The 16,081-nt window shown below is 38.9% G+C and overlaps 1 protein-coding gene across 8 annotated transcripts in view; it reads left to right on the top strand.

Annotated features, from left to right (window-relative positions):
- Positions 1 to 16,081, top strand: part of ARHGAP44 (Rho GTPase activating protein 44) — a 130,173-nt gene that overhangs the window by 73,307 nt on the left and 40,785 nt on the right. For all 8 annotated transcript variants that reach the window (XR_010067170.1, XM_063292605.1, XM_063292604.1 and 5 more), the window contains exon 2: positions 15,470 to 15,509. Coding sequence is in view for 7 of the 8 variants with exons in the window: in XM_063292605.1 (XP_063148675.1) it covers positions 15,470 to 15,509 (40 nt within the window). In the remaining variant the exon portion in view is untranslated. The remainder of the gene's footprint in view (positions 1 to 15,469; positions 15,510 to 16,081) is intronic.

Below are 16,081 nucleotides of genomic sequence, written 5' to 3'. Positions count from 1 at the left end.
ATAAAATATGATATTCACATGGATGTTTATCAGACTCTAGTATCTGGATGCTGGCTGTCTTTAGAATGGATAGTTTAATAGCTGAGTAGCCTATGTGATGCTGTCTGACTCAAATACTAACCAAATGGAGAGCTGAGTCACCAAGATAAATGCTACTTGGGTATTCGTTACTCACAGTGGCTGCACTTTGATCTCGTAAGACCAGCTTAAGACAAATGATATAACAAAACCTATGCTTGTGATGAGAATTCTACTGGCATTCCAACCATGGGAGTAAAACTTTACTCACCGTCAAACAGAAAGGATTAGAAATCATGTTCAAACCTTGCAGCTAAATGTAGTTATGTCAAGAAGTGAGATAGCAGATTGCACATGAACGAAGCAAGTGGGGATAAAGCCAATATGCATAAGTGTCTCTGCTTTGATCCCCTTGTATATTCTCCAGAATATGTGAATATCTGTGGTTTGGATATGACATGCACTCCAGTCTTGTCAATTCTATAAAAGCCAATAACATTAACTCCTGAGCAACTTTTTTTGTTTCTGTCTGGTCCTGTAAGGCTGCTTCCTGTTAAATGTAGCTGATCCCAAGAGGAATCAGTATATAAGCTCCTTAATATTTATAGGATAAAGATAGTTTACTTAATTTTACAGAGAAGGCAGAGAATGATGGGAAGAGAGGTTTTTTTAATAGTTCAGATGGTGACATAAAAATGCTAGCCAAGGGAGGCTGTGTGTTATTGCACCTCCATTTCTTGATTGTTTTCTGTCTCTTTGTCTCCCTATCCCATGTGACAGGTAATCCTCCATGAATTTCTTCCTAAGCCTATTGCTTCCTTTTTTCCTTCCAGCTGACATTTAGAGCATGCTGTTTAGAATAAGCCATGCCTGTTTTCTCAGTCCATGGGTTTGCTATGTTGAGCAGTCATTTGCTTGAAAGTACTGTAAATGAATCACATGGAAAATATTATTTGGATTCAAGGATATCTATGCCCTAGAAGTCACTCAAAGGCAAGATTTACTCAGGGAAATTTTTACCTATCCCTGGTTTGTCTGTTCAACTTTATTATGGCCAAATACTAACCATATTAGCTGATGATAAAGAAAATGAAACTCATTGCCACTAATTACTATACTCCTATTAAAGAAAAAATCATCTGTATTCTACTATCATCCATCATATGATTCTAGCTTGAATTGTTGTTCTCTCTGATTTTACAAGCTATTACACAAAATTCTGTAAAATAGATCATGTGCTCATCCTTATCTGATCAAAGTGCAAAATAATAAACCAACTCCCAACAGCCTAGGAATTTTGACAGGACTGAAGAAAGGATTATCTCTATAAAAATTATTGTAATGTTATAACAGGAGCAGATAGATAACATTTTCAAGTGTTCCTGATCCACAAACTTACTTAAATGCAAGACTCCCCTTTAGAATTTCTTCAGCACCGCAAGGTCTAAGGGCAGATAGATATGGGTGCTGAATGTGCACTGTGGTTTGTTTCTGTGCATTTATGTCCATCCTTTTTAATGAATTATATTCCAGATGTTAATTTTATAATTTCATTAAATAGTAAAATTAAGTATTGAACAGGAAAAGAGAGCCAGTTTGGTCTAGTGGTTAAGGCTCCAGGCTAGAAACCAGGAGACTGAGAGTTCTAGTCCCACCTTAGGCATGCAAGCTGGCTGGGTGCCCTTGGGCCAGTCACTTTTTCTCAGCCCAACTCACCCCACAAAGTGGTTGTTATGGGGAAAAAAAAGGAGGAGGAAAGAGTATTAGGTATGTTCCCTGCCTTCAGTTATTTATAGAAATAATAAAGGCTGGATAAAAAATCTAAAAAAATAAAAAAGCTAAAGTAGAGGTCCCCAGCCTTGGGTCAATGGATAGATTTGAAACTTTAAGCATATGCCACAAAATGGTTACCATAGGTTGTGGTAGAATGTGTGTGTGTAATCAGACAAAAAACACTAATATTCCAGAAAGCATGTTGAGACCATCCATTCTCTTCTGACTTCCTTTCCCAGGTTGTTTTTGTCTTTTTCTGGGCAGGTGGGCACAGTTCCAATAAAGCATTAGGCCACAATCACCCTCAGTTTCTAAGAAAACATAGAGAACCCACATGAATTCAGTGCTATCCCTTGAAATATAAGTGATTTTGAAGACTGACACTTTACTTAACAGTATACTAGCTTCTCATAAGTGTTTTTTTTTTTTAAATTAAGCATTGTAAAGTCAGGGGAGCAGGTAGCATAGCAGGTACCAGTATAGGTATCCACAGGCACATGGGAGCCATACCTGGGATACACAATTAAAGCAATAATGAGATTCCACAACCTACTACATCAAAAGTTTTAAAGGTTTTCCAAGCAGTCAGAAGCAATCTGATTTTAAAAGATATTTCCGTTCTCAGAACTACATGCCAGGCAAGCTGCTTTGGGGAGAATATTCCAAAGATGAGGGCAATAAGCCAGAAAGCCATCTTCCCAGGTGCTCCTTCCCTCACTTCATGCACTAATGGAAATGGCCAAAGGCAGGCCTCTGTGGATGGCCAAAGCACACAGGGGAGTTGCTGTGTGACTGGGCACTCCTCCAAGTGCATTGTTGCTAGTCAGACCAAGGAGGAGAAGCTCACAGGCTATCATTTAGGAAAGGAAAAGAGCTGTGCAGCAGCTGCAATTCATCAGTCTTTTATTCTTTGATTTTGCAGTGCTCAAGGCTGTTCTTATTTTAAATGTTTTGTTAGGCTTTTTCACTTGTGAAAAGGAAAAAAAAACTACAGTACCTTCATTACAGCATCCAGGAGACTGTGCCTCAACATTTCCCAATCATGAGCCTTCTCTGCTTAACAAGACAAATGAGCATTTGAGGAATCTAGCTTTTTGTCCCATTACCTAAAAGGTTGGATATTCTGTGGAACTCACAGAAATATATTTTCCCCAAAGTGGGAATATAACTTGCTTTTGATTCAAGGGCAGCACTTTCTCCCTTCACAGCATTTTGTGACAAGTACACATGGGTCATTCAACCGAGAATGAAGTGGTAAATGCTCTGTGCTAACCAAGTCCTCTTGCAAAAGTAACTCAGTGAGCATTACGGGAATGGAGCAGGCATGTTGCATATATGTCATATGAAAGCAGTACTAAAGAATGTAATTATCAAGGTAACTTGGGTGGGCAAAATCTTGCTTGATTTTTTTTATAAAATTCTAGGATTTTGCCCTCCAGATGTATTGAGAATACAGCTCCCCTAGTTTGGCCATGTCGGCTTCTATTCTAGAAGTTGTTCTGATACATCTGGAAGACATCAGATTGTGTTGGCCTTCCCAGTGTGTAACTTTCAGCAGCGGGAGTAAGTTATGGTTAGTTTATTCTAAGTGGACTTTTCAAGAGGCATGTGATTAGCTTCTGTAGTAAACGGAATGCTAGACTAGATGGGACTTTGGTCTGAACTGCAGGTACTTCAGTTAACCAGGCTTTGCAACTTGCTCTTAAATATTTGTTTTTCCTTAACAATCCAGACACATCTCTTTGTCTCTTTACACTTCCTCCAACAGTACTGGCAAGTTAATTGAATATGTCCAGTCCTGCATCTTCTAGGTTTTTGCTTTTCATAAAGCTAAACAAACACTTGGTTCCTTTATGACTTGCCTTTGCACTGTTATCCTCTTCCCCGTATCATATCACTATACATTCACCAGTTTTTTGAACTGTGCTGGGTGTGAACATTTCACAAAACAAACATTTTCCAGAAGACAAGATGTGTTCTGTCTTTTTTTTTTCTGTGCAGAAGAGAACATTTCTAAATATACTTATGCATTTGTAAAGCTTGTAGTACATTTAAAAGGTATTTACCAGAGTTCTATATTATATATTTGTAATCTAGAATTAGAAAAATCAGAGGCAGAGAGTGCAGAGGCCTGTTTTCCATTTGTTGAGCATCATGCAATTTTAAGAGCTTCTGCACATATCTCTTTAATCTTCCTTCCTCCAAGTTTTCTGTTTGATAGATCTTCCAACTCTGATTGTATCTAATGTCTGGCATTGCACAATATATTAGAGATACTATAAGACAGCACTTCTTCACTGCCTGGCAATTGGATTTATTGTTGTTGAAGATGTCCAACTCTACACCATTGAGGTGGGGGATCTACTATCTGTGTTGAGGTCCCCTTAAGCTCAAAGGTTCATGGCCTTCATGACAGCCAAGGAGCTGTTCTGGAATGCCACCAACCCTATCAGCCATGCCCTGCAATTTGTTTTTTTCCTGGTCACACTGGTAGCAGTCATGAGAGTAAGTCCATTTCTAACAGTTCAGCTGTCATGGAGAGATCATTTCACAGTGCTGCCTAAAAAGGAATTAGAAGCACTCCACTCCACTTATTCTGTTACTTCCATTCTGATCCTTTTTTGAAGTAGTGCTGTAGGAAAGTTGATTTGCCTAATAAAGCTGGTGCTGGAGTCCTTGGTGCTCTCTGAGCCTTGTTGTTTTCTTGCAGACGTTTCATTGCCAGATTAGGCAACATCTTCAGTGCAAAGAGGGAATGGCCCTTGCTCTCTGTTTATACACTGCAGTTTGTCCAGCTTGTGCTGGTGGAGGTGTTGTTCTCTCCTTGGGAGTTCCTTGATTGGGCTGTTGTTTGCTGCTTGGTTGATTGCCTGAGTTAATAGTTCCTTGATTAGGGTGTATTGTGCTGTTTGACTGTTCATCCGGTGTTAATCCTAGTGCTGATTTTTGCCTATCTGGATGTTGATTGCTAGCAAGGGAGTGTACCGGTCTTTTGGCTTTTCTACTGTCTCTTTTGAATGGTATTTAAACGTCTGCAAGAAAACAACAAAGCTGGTGCTATTGGGTACAGCAGGACTCAATTTTCTTCTCTTGAACCATTAATAGATGACACAAATAATCTGAGGGAAGATGTGTGAAAGTTTGTGTGAAGTAACATCAGTATGTTAATTACTTACCTGTCTTCCAATAATTCTCATCTGAGTCAAGGAAAGGAATGGAGGAGAAATTTGCTTGAGGAAAATGTGTGCAGTAGAAGTACATATGAAATGCATACAGTAAAACCTCAGTTTAATTGACCTTTTGCAGGAAAAGAATGTCCATTAAGTCTGAATGTTAAATACACATTACATAATTGATGTTTTACATAATTCAAGTTGATGTAAATTGACACAAATTATGTCAATTATCCTTATTCATACAGGTTTGGGAATTAAGTTGTACGTTGTTTGAGGGATGAAGCCCAAACACAGATTTATTCTCTTGGATAAGAAGTCCATTAAATGAGGGCCCGTTAAAATAAAATGTCATGGCAGTAATTTTGATGCAGGATTGTTTAAAAACTTATGAATTGATCTAGAAATGGAGGGAATGAAATTAAGGTAGGATTGATGACGAACAGAGAGATTAATTCATGTGGCAATACTGCACAAGTATTGGGAGTAGGTAATATGCTGGAGAACTCAGAAATTCTGTTTGGAGACTGACTGCCAAAGCAGGCAGTGGTCAGAGCTTTCTTCATGAGGCTTCACTTCCCCTGTAGTTTGAGGGGAGCCATCAGATCTGGATAATGGGATGCCCCAGTGATGGATGTAAGTGCTTTCAGGGTTGGGCCATCTCTTCTGACACAGTCTGGATCAGTGTTTCTCAACCTTGGTAACTTTAAGATGTGTGGACTTCAACTCCCAGAATTCCCCAGCCAGCATGGCTGGCTGGAGATTTCTGGGAATTGAAGTCCACACATCTTAAAGTTGCCAAGGTTGAGAAACACTGGTCTGGAACATTGTATTTGCAGTGTTATTCCTGGGTTGTGAAACCATTCAATTGTGACTGTATCCATCAGAGCCAGAGCTATTACAGTAAACCAGAATCAATTCCCTTCTGCTTCGATATAATCATAATTCTGTAAGCATTGCCCAGAATGAGTCAAGCTATAATGCTGGCAGGAGGGAAGATGCCAAGAACACATTATAAAGGAAAACACCTTTGGCTGCAATACTGCTATATGTGTGTCTGGGTATATATTCAGCCTAATATTAAGAGCCAACTTGTGAGGGCATGTTAAAAATCAAAATAGAAATACCTAAATAATAATAATAATAATTTTAAAATCACTGTGTTCTTCATTTAAATGATAGTGCTACTATAAGGCTATCTTCCTTGTTTGCCACGCTGGCTGGGAATTATGGTAGTTGTAATTTGATGTATCAGAGGGATACCACATGGGAAAAGCTGCTACATGTCAAGATACGTGTTAGGTTTGTACCAAGGATATCTCCTTTCAGCCCCTTCAGAATCCATATTATAGAGAGGATCAGGCCCCTTCTGTTTGGATGTCACTGGGAACCCCCCTTTGCTTTTCTTGTTTTCTTTCTTCCTTTTCTTCTTTTGATCACTAACCTCAGTTTGATAGAGTACAGGGGCTGGAGTAAGTTAAAACCATGCTCTTCAGCATTGTCAGTCAAACAAAATGCTCTGTTTCTTGCGTCCTAGGTCTAACCAGCACATCAGAAATTAACTGGTGGGTGAACCTAACTTTCTACTGACCCTGTGGTGGAATGATAAAGGTGAAGACTAGATTTCACTAGTGGTACCATTGTATTAAAAGGATTATATGGGAGAGGCTTTTGGATGGAAAGAAAACATGAATTCAGTCTATGTGGGTTTTTCAGCAAAGGGGTAGCTTACTAGATGCATGCTTGCTTGCTTGTTTTATTTATAGCAGTTTTTATGCTGCTCCAATCATGCCTGCCTCTGCGTGGCTTACAGACTCCCAAACAGTAATAAGATGAAAGCTAAAAAAATCTGATATTGGAAGGAATGCTGTTCCAGAGAAGGGGAGCAGCGACTGAGAAGGCCGAACCCCAGTATCCCTGCAGGGGACATTCTTGAAGGGATGGGACCAGAGGTAGCCATCTCTTCCAGATTTCCATGAACGGACAAAGATCACAGAGAGAAAGCAGTACTGAACCATGAAGGATTTTAAAAGGGACTCCAAAACAAACTGGCAACCCATGCAGCTCTTGAAGCAGAGGTGTTATATGGCCAAATCAACTAATGCCCGTAATTGCCCACAAGCTGCAATTATGGGTATTCTCCAAGGTAAGCCCATGGAGAGCTCATTACACTGATCCAAATGGGAGGAGATCAAGGCATGAGTAATGGTGAGCAAAGCTTCCTCATTTGAAAAGGGCTGTAACTGACATACAAGAGGGATCTGTACAAAGACAGACCCAGGCGTAGGCACTCAAGCAGGAATCGGGAGTCCAAGAGGACCCACAAGTTATAAACTAGCTCTGCACATCCACCCAAGTTAAATATTCAATAACTCTGAGATCGGAGGGCTTCTGATCCCAAAGTTATTTCATCTTGCTGGGATTGAGTCAAAGCATGATTTTCCTCACACAGACATTCATAGCCTCTAGTCACTGGAACAGAATGTCAGTCAGATCTCCTATTCAGCTCAGAGTTGAGACATACAACTGAACATCATCTGTTTATTGGCAGTGAATGTTGGTGGATGATTTAATTGAAATACTTCATATAGATGTTAAATAAGAGGGGGAGGGTGTCAACCCCTGTGATACCCCACAGTAGAGGGTCCTGCCCAACAAATCTGAGCAATTTTATCCTCTAGATGTCCTGCAAGCTCCTTACAGTGATTCAGCAGATACTCTTCTAGGGCACTGTATCAAAAACTAGAGGTTTGTCATTAAGGAGTACTTGCTAGACACTGTTTACAGTGATACATGCATCAGATGCTCAGTCATGCATTTGGGGCAGTATTCAGTATTCTCCCACTCTCACAATGTTAAAACTCAAGGTCATCCATTACAACCAAATACACGGAGATTCAGAATAGAGGAAAAAAATAGATGAACTGTGGAATTTGCTGCCAGTAGTTGTAGTATTGTCAGCTAATTTGGATGGTTTTAAAAGTGGACCTGAAGAGGCTCAGAGAGAATCAAGCTTAGTAATATTGATGGCTGATACTATATCCTGAATCATAGGTGGCATGCCTTAAATACGTGTTGCTAGGAAGTGACAGTAGAGGGGAGCTGTCACCCTACAGTCCAGGCTTATGAGCTTCCCAGTTGGATCCAGTTGATCATTTTGTAATACTGAAAGCTAGACTAGATGGCTTGATCCAACAGGGCTTTTCTGATATTCTTATGTTCTCGGGCTGGAGAAGGTCATCTAACTTGTAATTCTACAGCAATCAGAGAACAGTCCATATAAACAGAGTAATGTTTTCTTCATATATTTTGTTTAATAAGGAAGTTTGGAATCAGACAAGTAAAATACATTTGATGTTTCTAATGAGATATCATTAGAAGTCACTTGCATAGTGAGATGGGCGGTGTATAAATTTGAGAAAATAAATACATAACTCTTGTTTTAGGTAAGTAGCATGTTGCCTATAGAAATTACTCCCCAAAAATGTTAGCAAAAATACTTCCTGTATATGAAGTCTCATAATTGCTTAGAGAATACCACAGAGAGCTTTTCCTCTGTGATGGAGAAGAATAACAAGGTGAGATTTCCATGGAAACTTGCCTGGATTCATCGTTCTTTTACCTCTCCTTAGTCCTATTTACTTGGCAGGTTTCTTCTCAAAGCCTCCTTCCCCTTTTACGACACATCAGGGAAATTAGAATGTGATTTCCTTTCCTGGTGATGAAGCATGTTTTAGGTTTATTAGAGGGTGGCAGTGTTGTCATTCAGCACTATAACCTCCATCTGCACTGGTATGACTAGGGCACTAATCATGTTGGCTTCTTAAACAAGCAAAATCACAATGAAGCAAAGCATCAACATGTCTGAGTTTGTGCAAGCAGCTGCCTGTTTGAGAAGCTGCAGACATCCAAATTTAATATAATCAACTCTTTTTTACATAAGCACTCTAGTTAGGGATGCTTGCCAGGCTCCATGTCTGCTGGCAACTTCCCCAGGCATGGTTTCCAATCAGAAGCTGTATGCATAGACTGGAGTTTTATTCTCCTCCAGTACATCTTGTGAAAGTTGAAATAATATTTTGGGATGAGAAATGAAGAGGATTATTATTGTTTAGTGCAGAGATGGCAGAGGGAATCTTACATCTAAAAATCTAAAATTTTCCATATTTTATTTTATTTTATTTTATTTTATTTTATTTATGTGCTTGTTGAATTCCACAAAAACAAGATTAAAAGATTGTCAGCCAATATTATAATAAAAAATATTGATTATAAATCAGAATGAAGGCAGGAAAGTATTGGTTGAGGGGAGATAAGCCTGATGGGGAATTGACCCCACTCCTTGTCCTAAGGAACCAGCCTTCACTGGCAGTGAGCTTTAGTTGGTTGAACATACTGTAGATGACTGTGTCCATGGACAGGAGTAGTGCACCCATCCTGGTCTCAGCAGGGCTTGATACCTTCAACCGTGCTATCCTATTGGACCATCTGCAGGGGTTGGTGATAAGAGACACTGTTTTGCAATAGTTCTACAGATTCCTCTGTGGATTGTTCAGTGTGGGAGAGGGGAGGGGACATTGGCCTGGTATCGCTTGATGTCTGGGATGCCACAGGGGTGGATCCCCTGCTTGTTGATATCTATATGAAGCCACTGAAAGATGGGGTTTTTTTTTATGGTCTGGGGCTTAATATGCTGATGATACTCAACTGTACATCGCCATCCGGTATCTGGAGACTGTCAGGATCTGAATAGGAGAGAACAGACCGAAGTGAAATCCTAGTAAGTCAAAACTGATACATCAGAATTCTTTGTCACCACCAGAGTATTCTTTGATGAACAAGCACTATGCATCAGGGAGCAGATTTGGTTTTTTTTAATGTAAGAATTTATTAAGTTTCAAGCAAAGATAAAAGCTACAGAGAAACAAAAAACTACAAAGAAAAAAAACTAAAAGGAGTGAAAACACAAGAGAATTTTTTTTCAAAGTTACAAAGAAGTGTGACTTCCGACTTTTAACAGCAAGGATATACAAAAATTTTCCATCCCTTACTCCATATTAAACCAAAACCATATTATTTCAATAAGACATTCCACATTGACACATTATAAAAATCACTAAGTACAGTTTCTCCCACCCCTTATGTTAAAAAAAAGAAAAGAAAAATTCATATAAACCTCCTAAACAACATCCCCCTCCCCAAAGATAACAGCTACTTGATTATTCCCTTCCTACTACTATTCTATGTATTTCTCTGCCATTACACTTAGTAATATGACAAAATATGACAAATAAATAATACAACAATGTTAATGATCTTAATCTTAATAAACCCCAAACCCTCCAAGTAGACCTTTTTATACCTTATTAATCTTAATCCAAATCATTAAAGATAAATTAAATCAGCCAAACTTTAAAAACAATCCAGATAAATATTCTTTAACCCTTACCCCACTTCAAAATAAACCAGAGTATTTACATATCCCCACAATGTACAGAGCTTTTTTCTTAAAAAGATCAAACAGCCCAACTGTCCCCCTCAAAAACTCCAACTTCTCTTCAGGAAACCTCCCATACATAATAACCCCTTCTTTTCCATTGCGTTCCATCAGAAAATCAATTTCACTTATGGCTTGCAACTCACCTATCCGATCTTCATCCAGCATTTCAATAGAAATCCCGATCTCACTCTTAGAAGAGACATTTCTGTCACTGTTAAATTCCTCAGTTTCATCCATGACATTCCCAACCAGATGACACATTTTAGACCTCATATTTTCCACAATGTTCTGAATGTCTTGCATAAAAACTTGGTAGGTGTCAGAAAGAATTTGTGTAAAATCTCGTTAGAAGTCCAAGAAAGTCTGTTTAAAATCCTCCATGTCTCAAGCAGTAGATTATGGCACCCCCAGGAGCTTAACCAGCAGAAGTCGAAGATACGGAAGAATTCTGGAATGTGTTTACACAAGCGAAAGTGAGATATGCAGACAGTTCCCCAGGGAAAGCAGAAGCAGAAAACTGAAAGTTCAAATCAGCTGATTCAATGTGTAGGAAAATGCTAATATCTTCAAATTTAGTACAAAAATAATTACAGGGAGACAATTATTTACTCTCAATCCTCCTTAATATTTGGAGGGAAAACAAGGTCCAAAACTTTAAAAGAATTAAAAAAAAAAAAGTAATCCCAAAAATAACGATAAGCACCAAGAGAGCCTGCTTCTCCTTGCTATAGAAAGCCTCTCTTAAGGTATGCATACTTAAAAGAAATATAAATGGGGTGATTTAGAAATGGGGTGGCCAGTCTTAATGTCACTTTAAGACTACAGCGCAGCTTGGAAAATGATGACGTCCCCACCTCCCAGCTAACTCTTACCAGTTGAACTCAAATGCTGTTTGCGATCTTCTGGCTGCAAGCAGCCATCCAGAGGACAGATGGGGTGATTCCAGGTGTTTTCCTTTTTCCAGGAAACACTCCTGGGCTTCAGGAAAACCCGCCTGAGCCTGAAGAAGCTGCCCTGTTGTCAGCTCCGCCCACTGAGCCCGCAGGCACAGCTGTTCAGTCCACCACATCCCCCCACCGGAAGTCCACCAGGGAGCAGATTTGTGACTTGGGGATCCTTCTGGATCCATGGCTGTTCCTGGGACGGCAGGTGGAAACTATCATCAAGTGGGTCTATGTCCAGCTTTAGCTGGTGTGCTAGTTGTGACGTTACCTGGGCAGCAAGACTTGGCCACGGTAACTCATGCCCTCATCAGCAACCTCTTAGACTATTGTAAAGTGTTGTACTTGGGGTTGTAGTTCAGGTGCTACTCAGAAGCTAAAATTGGTCCAAAATGCAGTGGCCCACATACTTTCAGGCTCCTGGCATTTGGAGCTTATAACACTGATTTTACAGACCCTACACTGGTTGCTGGTTGGTTTTCAGGCACAATTTAAAGCTCTGGCTTTGACCTATAAAACTTTATAACACAACCAATTAGATTTTGTGTGTGTGTGTCGTATGGCATAGCAGTTCAGTGTTATTTACTTAAGTATACTTAATTAGCAATAAAACTATAAAAATATTAGATATAAAATGTGAAATTCAAGATGGGAATTGGATTTTGTACTTGGCACGATCACTGTACCAGCCACCCCCAAGAATGGCTATCCCCCATCCCATCTCAAGTGAGGTGGCATAGCCATATTTTCACCCCCTTCTGGAAGGCCAGGAGAGTGGGGGCCTGTCTTATCTCCAGGGTTAAGCTGTTCCACAGGGCGGGTGCCATGGCAGAGAATGCCCTCCTCCTGGATCCTGGCAGTCGGCAATCCCTCGTGGACAGGGTCCGTAGCATGCCCTCTCTGCCTGACCGAGTGGGACAAGTCGATGTGATGGGGGTGAGGCAGTTCCTCAGGTAACCTGGACCCATGCCATAATTTTGACACAATTCACTTTTTTCATTTGTAAAAGATGCAGGTACAGCAAGTTTGCTGTCTTATGCACATTTGATAAATTCCTTGGAACATCCTTTGCTCAGTTCATTTAAAAACATGATCTTTTATCAAGAAAGTAGATTGTGGAAGCATATGCTTTTAAAATACAATAAATACAGGGTTCTTGTCTTATGAGGCTACACTTTTTAAAAAACCAAAAACATGATCATAAACCTGAGTTCATTACTTTTTTTATCTCTTCATTGGTTTATTTATTACATGCTTCAGTAGTCACCACAATGGTCAGTTTCTCGCTTATACAAGGCATGGTGTTGGAATTCACTGATCCCAAAGGTTTCTGATTCATTAAATCTTCCCAAATCATTTTTCACACTCTTCATATTGGACTTAATGTTTTGGATATTTTTCATCTTTAAGTCTATTTTTTAACTGTTTCTATTTTACAAAGACTTTAAAATTGGCTCGCTCCCTGGAATAATAGTAGCTAACAACCAGTGGCTTTTGGTGGTGGGAGAGAAGAGGATAAAAAGTTCTTTTGATAGATGTGAATTTGGCAAACATCAATATATAGCACTTCTATTTGAAGAAAGCGTGCCTACTCATCCCAGCTGTTAGAGAGAGAATTGCCATAAGGTGTTTAGAAAGCTTTCAGTCGGGAATGGATCTTTATTCAAGCAAAAGTGTGAAGACTTCAGAGTTTTCAGTTAGCTATAAAGATTAATTTGTTGCAATAGCTTGAGAAGGAAGATCTCTGTTGGGAAATCATAATGGGCATTAGTGGTCTAGGAAAAAAGGATAGAGAAGGTGTTATTATTACTAAAAAGACATGGGGAAGGAACTGTTTCGAGACACTGACAGACAGGAAAAGGAATATTTAAATCACCTAAAGCTATCTTGACTTGCAGTGATCATGTTATCATTTAAGTTAGATTGATCAAGTATGGGTAGATTAGCCTTTTTCAATGGATTGTAGTCCCAACACATCAGGAAGGCACCAAGCTGGAGAATGGGAAAGCTAGGACTAGAGAAGGTAGACAGTGTAGTAGATGATTTTATTAATGTTTGCGCACTGAAGGATGAGGTGGGGTGGAGCATCTTTCTGATGGAGATATATTTAGCGCTTTTTAGCTTATGTGAGAAAAGTTAAAAAAATTGGGGAGACAACTTCAAGATTTTAAAACCAATACATAAATATACACTTTCTTTCACCAGAATCCAGTCTACCCAAACAAACATACTGTATGCCAAAGGAAGCACTTTTTGCACACATACATTACTATAAGGATTTTCTACCAAAAATGTAGTGGTATTGGCTATAGATGTAAATAATGAATATAGTTATGGAACAATAGGTCTCAGTGGCTATTAACCATGATACCTCGGGATGTATGGAGGTAAATACAGTATGTATTGAGGATTTCTAAGTCTGGCAACAGTTCCTCACTTTTGAATCTTTCAAGGACGCTTGCCTGGCCATATTAGAAGACAGATGGGTGGAGTAAATTAGGGATTGTTGTTTCAATCCATCAAATAGTTCTTTTTGTTCAAGCAAAAGGTAAAAATTCCATCAGTCTTACATTTATTGGAGCAGAAACAACAGTAATATTTAAAATCAGTCTCAATGTATACTCAGGCAAATGTCACAATTTAAACCAGAAGAGATTGCAGTTAGAATTTAACATCCAATTTTGTAGGTGTCTTTGAACTTTGAAACTGGTATTTGATCTGCAAAAGTAACATTCAAATATTCTGAAGAATGATAGTCATGTAACAACAAAAGCTCTCCTTTTTCATGTCCATGTATTCCTGTTTTTTTTAAAAAAATAGTTTCTCCTCAACATTTATTCGTTTCAATTGTCCTTAAGGGACAGATTTCCAGAGTAATGCTAAAAATTGGACTGTCTTAACAATTTGTGCATGTGTACCAAGTTAATGTGAGGAAGACTTTATACAACTATATTTCTTCAGAATATGTGTGTGGCTTACATCCTTTTAATTCTGAAGGCAGGCAAAGGAAAAGTAGTCTGGAGTCAGGTGTAGGCAAATTAGAATCCCTTTGACTCTAGGATCAGGAAGCAAATATGACTAAGAAGCCTAGAAGTATGCTGGGAGAAGAAAGGATGAGTAACCTCTTGACCCATTCTATTATATTGGTATGAAGAGGCATTCTTTCCTATGCTGCAGTTCCTGCCTCTTGATTAAAGTTCCTGACAATATGGAGGTAGAATTCCCTTTTGAGAACTGGCAAGATCTTGCTTTAAGACTCTCTGCAAATTCTTTTTCCATACCGTGTTTCAAAGTCTATAAAATGTGTTCACTGCCCACAGAAAAATGGAGCTGGTCTGTTTGGATTTGGAGTATTGAGTATTGGAGGATACATTGTAAGATGTGCATTTTCAGGATATGATCAAAATTAGGGTGGAGAGTCTGAAAATCCAGGTCCTCCAAGGTATGATTGAAAGTGCTGAATGTGTTGAGGCTTGAGAAGAGTGTGAGGAGAAAGATCTGAAGGCCATCTACAAAAAGGTGAAGCGTAGCTCCAGTGGGATAGAACTACAATCATTTGTGGGAATTACAGGAAAGGTTCCATCTGAATATTAGGAAAAACTTCCTACTAGTTAGAATCCCTAAATATTAAGGGAAATTAGTAGGACTGTTTGATACCATCAGAAGTCTTTAAGAAGATAAGGACCTATTTTCAATTCTGTCACTAAACGCTGCATTGCAGGTTGTACCAGTTGCAGAATCCAGAGTCCATTTCAACTAAAGTTTCATGAAATTCATGAAAGATAAGGGCATCAGTAAATAGTAAGTGCAATGTCTAAAAGTTTGAGTCACTATGGGAATTATATATGTTGCAATTAACCTTAGTCATAGGTTACTAGCAGCATCACCAGGCAGTAGGATGGTTTTGTCCTATCCTAGGTACAGTGGTTTCTGTGCCAATCAACCCTGAAGGCTGTTCTCTTCTTTGGCCTTCTCCAGGTTCCTAAGTCTCAAATTTTACTTTTATATTGTGGCAAACTTTTGATTGTGTCATCTTGAACGGCTGTGCTTTCTTTTTGCTTTAGGGCTGAGAAAACAGAAGTTCTGAGTGAAGATCTTTTGCAGGTACTGTGCTGTTCTTTGTTTTTTGTTCTCCTGATACCTTATGCTTGCCATTGCTTGATATTTTACATGATGCCGTGCATGAAATAGAGAAACAGTCTTGCAGATAGAAGTTACTGGGACCAAGAATGACAAGGATACCAGGGATAAAGTTGAGGTTTTTAGGAAAAGATAAGATGTCATGCAGACACTGTCTCTAATAATATTCTTTAAAAAGCATAGCTGAACTCTATTTGAGTGAAAAAGCTTATAAGTAGGAAATGTTAGATTATATTTATTTTTTAAATTATTTTTTAAACATTCTGCTGAATGAAAATATGGTTTTTGACAAGTCTTAGACATCATAGTCTATTCCTGTCTTTGTAGTGAATGTTACTTTCAAGAAAGGTTAACTCCAAAGAAGCCTCACTGAATGTGTTGCTGAATTCTGTACTACTCTAGGTTGATGGCAGACATGCCTGAAACCTGTTCCTGATCAAGATAATGGTTTTCTTTTTATGGATCACATACATAAAGATTATCTATGGGGTAGATTTTTGTTCTGCGGATAGCTTCTAGGGGCATCTTGTTTTTTA

Source organism: Candoia aspera, chromosome 2 (assembly GCF_035149785.1).
Source record: "Candoia aspera isolate rCanAsp1 chromosome 2, rCanAsp1.hap2, whole genome shotgun sequence".
NCBI classification, from domain to species: domain Eukaryota; kingdom Metazoa; phylum Chordata; class Lepidosauria; order Squamata; family Boidae; genus Candoia; species Candoia aspera.
Note: the sequence above shows the minus strand (reverse complement) of the source record. Positions and strands in the feature narration are given on the sequence as shown.